This window comes from Macrobrachium rosenbergii, chromosome 56, assembly GCF_040412425.1.
Source record: "Macrobrachium rosenbergii isolate ZJJX-2024 chromosome 56, ASM4041242v1, whole genome shotgun sequence".
Taxonomy (NCBI): Eukaryota; Metazoa; Arthropoda; class Malacostraca; order Decapoda; family Palaemonidae; genus Macrobrachium; species Macrobrachium rosenbergii.
Genome location: NC_089796.1, coordinates 459001 through 465000, shown reverse-complemented (window position 1 = coordinate 465000; position 6000 = coordinate 459001). Strand labels below are relative to the sequence as shown.

Sequence of the window (6000 nt, the reverse complement as noted above, 5' to 3'; positions counted from 1 at the left end):
GCATTTTCGTAAAACTTGACCCTGCCTGCGTTGGGTTTCTACAACTCGTAAAAACAAATTTTCTTGGGCCCCTGTCTCTGCATAATTTTTCCATTCCATTCTCGTGTATTTGGTTGCTCGTAATTGAAGTATTTCTGCTTCGCTTTCTTTATATCTTTGCATTTAACTGACGCTGCATCTACCTGCCTGCCTCGACCGCAGAAGTGGCACCGCTGTCAGCACTTGCCTTGTATGTACATGAGTGTGCCGCTTTCTTCCTTCTCTTCTTCTTCTTGTGGAAAAGTCAGATTATGTTACCACTGGCCTCTCTCGGTATTCTGCCCTATTGTGGCCAAGGCTGAGAATGTGCCCAGTGGTGGGTCTAGTGGGCGACCTTATGCTTCTTGCCAAGTATGCTTCTGTTAAGTGTATTCTTCTGTCATAAGAGGGCCACCAGCTCTCTCTCTCTCTCAAGTATAAAAGTCATTAGCCGTATGCGTTCCAAGAAGCAACGACAGCCAGGTGTCTTTGACTGAGTGAAAACCTGCCCTGGTCAGAGAGCGAGTGACAGAGTTAGATTATTTCAGAATCATCGTCGACCATTTTAACCGAGTGGTTGACCTTAAGCCCGGCGTCGACCGAAACCCCAGTTCTCACGTAATTGTAGTCTTGAGAAACGTCAAATTATACATTAATAAATCTCAACCAACAAAAAGTGAAACCCGAACCTCACGGGAGACAAGAATTCGACCTTGACTCTGGCGATTCCAGTTGGGACTGACCTTCCGACGTTGGTTGGCCAATGTGGACGGACTGGGTCGCCTCTTTTACCCTCCAATATTGTCTACCCATAGCTTCGCAAACTGGCTTCGACAAGGTCTTTTCACGCTCCTCGTAGGAATGTACTCCATTAGCTCGACGTCCCTTGGCGACCAAAACCTTCCACAAGGACTTCACACTCCTTGGAAGAAAGTGCGATGTCCCTAGGTGACCTAAAACTTCCACAAGAACTCCACGCCCCTTGTAAGAAAGTACGACGTTCCTAGGTGACCAGAGCCGTCCACAAAGACTCCACGCCCCTTGGAAGAAAGTGCGATGTCCCTACGTGACCAAACCTTTCCACAAAGGCTCCACGCCCCTTGGAAGAAAGTACGACGTTCTTAGGTGACCAAAACCTTCCACAAGGACTCCACGCCCCTTGGAAGAAAGTGCGGCGTCCCTAGGTGACCAAACCTTTCCACAAAGGCTCCACGTCCCTTGGAAGAAAGTACGACGTTTCTAGGTGACCAAAACCTTCCACAAGGACTCCACGCCCCTGGGAAGAAAGTGCGATGTCCCTAGGTGACCAAACCTTTCCACAAAGGCTCCACGCCCCTTGGAAGAAAGTGCGGTGTCCCTAGGTGACCAAAACCTTCCACAAGGACTCCACGCCCTTGGAAGAAAGTACGACGTCCCTAGGTAACCAAACTTTCCACAACGACTCCACGCCCCTTGGAAGAAAGTGCGGTGTCCCTAGGTGACCAAAAAACTTCCCCACGGATTCCACGCCCCTTGGAAGAAAGTGCGGTGTCCCTAGGTGACCAAAACCTTCCACAAGGACTCCATGCCCCCCGTAAGAAAGCATGATAATGGTTCAACGCCCCTAGGTGACCAAAACATTAGCAATTTGTCCCCTTCCCTGGGACTTTTTTGCGCAGTGCCTCGACGGGCCAACCTGGCCCTATAGGGATAAACGTGTTTTTATTAGCTTTCTCTGCCATATCAGCGGTCGCTGAATTTGAGGACCTTGTGCCGAATAGCTTCTGCAGCCTATTCTGGAGACTTGAGAAACTAGTCCCGCCTGGTTTCTGTCGAATTTCTGCATTCGTTGCAAGAGCGTAGCGGCGTCGAAGTAGAATGTGCACTCGTGTAGCATAAAATTTGATGGTGACATTTTGAACATGTGTACTTGACCAGCTTGGAACCTCAGTGGCATTGAATATTTTTGTGTGTCATTGAGGTAATCTCTCTCTCTCTCTCTCTCTCTCTCTCTCTCTCTCTCTCTCTCTCTCTCTCTCCTTTTTTTTTATTGTCATTTCGACCAAGTTTTATGATTCTGGACCCGAAGGCTTCATTCATTTTCAATCCCCCTCACGTCGGTTTTTTACTCGCTGTGTTTGGTTGGTAAAAACAAGTTCAAGTTCAGCCAAGAAACTCTCTCTCTCTCTCTCTCTCTCTCTCTCTCTCTCTCTCTCTCTCTCTCTCTCTCTCTCTCTCTCTCTCTCTCTCTCTCTCTCTCTCTGCACGAGGACATTACTTTTGTTGATGATCAAACCATGGCCTGAAAAAGTTGCAAACCTTCATTCATTTTACCTTTCAATTCACAAAAACTTATCTTAGCAAGTTCTTGGTTTTTTAGGAGGTGACAATGATACCAACGGTATGTTTAATTTAATATTTTCATGGTGTTATTGATAGAGTTAGCACATTTCTGAAAGTAATCTAGACTTTGATAGAGGTAGCACATTTCTGAAAGTAATCTCGACGGTTTAAGGCCTGAGGACAGAGTCTGAATTTTGAATATGCATAAACGTAAAAGGAATTGGCCTTAATACCCATCTACTTGTATACCATGTTCTTAGGAATCCTAATGTGCGCTTTGATGAAGATCTTACGCAATATAGGTAACCTTGCATTTGAAACTAATGCAAAATATGCCCCCAGGTCACCTGACACTTGAACTTAGTCTAAAATATATCTTGGAAGGTTCGTAGTTTTAGTTAATTGAATCCCGGACGAAAATTGGTGATTAAACAATAGAAACACTTTTATGCTATTTCTTTTATCATTACTTTAAAATTCGAGATTGTTTCAGGGCTTGCAAGAAATGAAGAACTGTTTCTGAACGAGTTATTAACTAGAGCTGACCTTTGCAAAACGGTAAAGTTGCATCAGAAACCTTTATGTAAAAAGTTCAACGTCATTAGAAGTACAATTAGTAGGGCATCAGCCCCCAATAAATTATTTGACACCTGTTTGTACTCATTTGTTCTTCAAGCAATCTCTCTCTCTCTCTCTCTCTCTCTCTCTCTCTCTCTCTCTCTCTCTCTCTCTCTCTCTCATTGCATCACCAGTGTCATAACCATTAGAGTCTTAGATATTTCTTTATATGCTTTGCCTGATTGCATGTCGCATTTGCTAAATATAAAATGTTAAAAAGGACAGATATTAGTGTCTAATCCATAGTTTTCGAGGTCGCTGCGATGAATAGAGACACTCCCGATGCCCCTGAAGTCCAAGTTCAGCCTCGATACAGTCCATACTTGTAAGATTCTAATGTCATTTTGTTTCTCCCTCCCAACAGGTGGTGTGAGGATGCTCTCTGGGCTACTGCTCCACCTCACCACATTCCTCACATCCTTAGGGCTAGGTAAGTCTCCCAGAAGTGATTTAGCATTCTAGATTATTAAGACATTTATGGGGATTGTGGCGGTTGCAATTGCGTATGTGTCTGGTAAAAAGTGACCAGTAGATTCTATACATAATGTCATGGCATGTTTGGCCCAGGTGAAGTTTGCTCCAGAAAGTTTGACCTTTTGGTCTTCAGATACAGTACTCTTTTAAAATGAGGTTATTTAGTCCCATGTTCTTCTCCATAATCAACTGTGGGTGCATCCGCATTGGAATGACCAAACTGCAGCCCTCTAGCCTCAGTAGTTTTTATTTTATTTAAGGTTAAAGTTAGTCATGGTCGCGCGTTTGGCAACAATATAGAACAGGCCACCACCGGGCCGTGTTTAAAGTTTCATGGGTCGCGGCTCATACAGCATTATACCGAGACCACCAAAAGAGAGATATATTCTCGGTGGCCTTGATTATACGCTGTAGCAGCTGTACAGAAAACTTGATTGCGCCGAAGGAACTTTTTACTTGTTGTTTTATAGAGCTGAAAGATTGTGTAACAAGTGTAGGACTTGCCAATCTCTCAGGGGCCCAAGATGATTATCATCATGTTCAAAGATTATCTTGGGTCACAGGCAAAAATCTATGACTCAAAGCGTTGATTTCGTTTCTAGATCAATATATTGTTGTAATATAAAGTTAAGAGTAAATTGAAACAGAAAAAGATAAAGAATTATTTAAGTATAGAATCTCTCTCTCTCTCTCTCTCTCTCTCTCTCTCTCTCTCTCTCTCTCTCTCTCTCTCTCTCTCTCTCTCAGTAATAACAGGAGTAGATCACGGACAAAGAATAGTATCTCTCTCTCTCTCTCTCTCTCTCTCTCTCTCTCTCTCTCTCTCTCTCTCTCAAAAAAAAAGTGGCTAAAAAAATAAGTGGCTCCATCAAAAAAGAATAGGAGTCTCTCTCTCTCTCTCTCTCTCTCTCTCTCTCTCTCTCTCTCTCTCTCTCTCTCTCTCTCTCTCTCTCTCTGAAGATTTCGTGGTGATGATTCCGGAAATAATACCCCAACCACCTCGCTTCTTTACCAGTGTCTTGACGCCATTGCCTGTAGGGTACTCTTATGTAAAACTCCAGTTTCTTACCTTCAAATGGCACTCTGGAGACGATTCCTCTCCTGGATCCAAAGTACAGTGATTTATCGGATACAGATTGGGGTACCAGGGCACCTGATAACTGGCTTTACCTGTGTTTGGCGGTTTTCTGCAAATTCAAATTCAATTGAGGTGGTATTGGAAAATTCTCCATTCCTGGGGCCTCGAAGTTCATTGGTCTTTGGAGCAGTACCCCGTTGCAAGTGTATTTCTTTTGCAGCTTTGTCCGGAATAATTTCATTGGTCAGCTGATTGCTACTGCATTGTCTCGAAGTCCTTGCAATGCCTCTCTGCGCTGCGACGCCAGGGAAATTGTAATCGGTCAATCGCGAGGAATATTAATTCCATTATCACAGTTTCTAGGGGGACACATGCTTTCATTGCGTTTTCGGGTCCTCGTCGTGGAATTCTCAAGTTTGTTTTTGTAAAGATATGAATCATATTTTATCATTATGTTAACACGAATATGCCCTTGTGATCATTGTGTGTGTGCGTGTGTATGTATGTGTATTTGTGTATGTGTGTTTGTGTGTCCGGTAATATAGTAAGTTCTGAAGAGGCAAAAGAAAGAACAAATGCTATAACAATTGCGTGCAAACAAGAGAGAGATATCTGACACATACTTTGTGGCTTGAATATAGGGGTGCCTGGTATAAGCCCCCGGCATACCACGAAATGGTCTGCAATGATCTTATTTCTCTCTCTCTCTCTCTCTCTCTCTCTCTCTCTCTCTCTCTCTCTCTCTCTCTCAAGATAATAGAGGTAGCTCCCCCAAAAAGTAATCTCTCTCTCTCTCTCTCTCTCTCTCTCTCTCTCTCTCTCTCTCTCTCAAGATAATAGAGGTAGCTCCCAAAAAGTCTCTCTCTCTCTCTCTCTCTCTCTCTCTCTCTCTCTCTCTCTCTCTCTCTCAGAAGATAACAGAGGTAACTCCCCCAAAACGTAATGAATCTCTCTCTCTCTCTCTCTCTCTCTCCAAAAGATAGCAGAGGTAGCTCCCCAAAAAAATAATGAATCTCTCTCTCTCTCTCTCTCTCTCTCTCTCTCTCTCTCTCTCTCTCTCTCTCTCTCTCTCTCTCTCTTGTACATAAATATACCGTATTTGTGCTTGCAGTATCCCTTATTTTACGTTATTGGCCGCCAAAAAGAAGGCATTTGGCATACCCAATGACGTGAGGTCTTTCACATTTCTATCAAGGACGAAAGGTCGCGTTACTATGGGGCCAGTGCCGGGTCAGTTGACCTTCATGCGAGCCCATCAAAGGTCAAGATGGGTTGAAGGTTAGAGTAGAACAGGCTGGCTAGGTTCCAGCAACGAGAAGTAAATTGGCCTGGTAAATTATTGTGTGTTTGGACTGGATTTTTCTCAGGAATGGTGATTATAATTGTTGGTAAATGAAACTGTCAAAATAATTAGTGTGTTTGGGGTAGATTTTAGAAGGTGAATATTTAAGACACTTTTGTTTTTTAAAAAGAGACGTTGAGGATAAATT

At 43.5% G+C, this 6000-nt stretch overlaps 1 protein-coding gene across 5 annotated transcripts in view; it reads left to right on the top strand.

Moving 5' to 3' along the window:
* Positions 1–6000, top strand: part of LOC136836687 (sphingomyelin phosphodiesterase-like) — a 134818-nt gene that overhangs the window by 110256 nt on the left and 18562 nt on the right. For all 5 annotated transcript variants that reach the window (XM_067101173.1, XM_067101175.1, XM_067101174.1 and 2 more), the window contains exon 2: positions 3323–3388. In XM_067101173.1, coding sequence (XP_066957274.1) covers positions 3334–3388 — 55 coding nt within the window. In that variant the 5' untranslated portion in view covers positions 3323–3333. The remainder of the gene's footprint in view (positions 1–3322; positions 3389–6000) is intronic.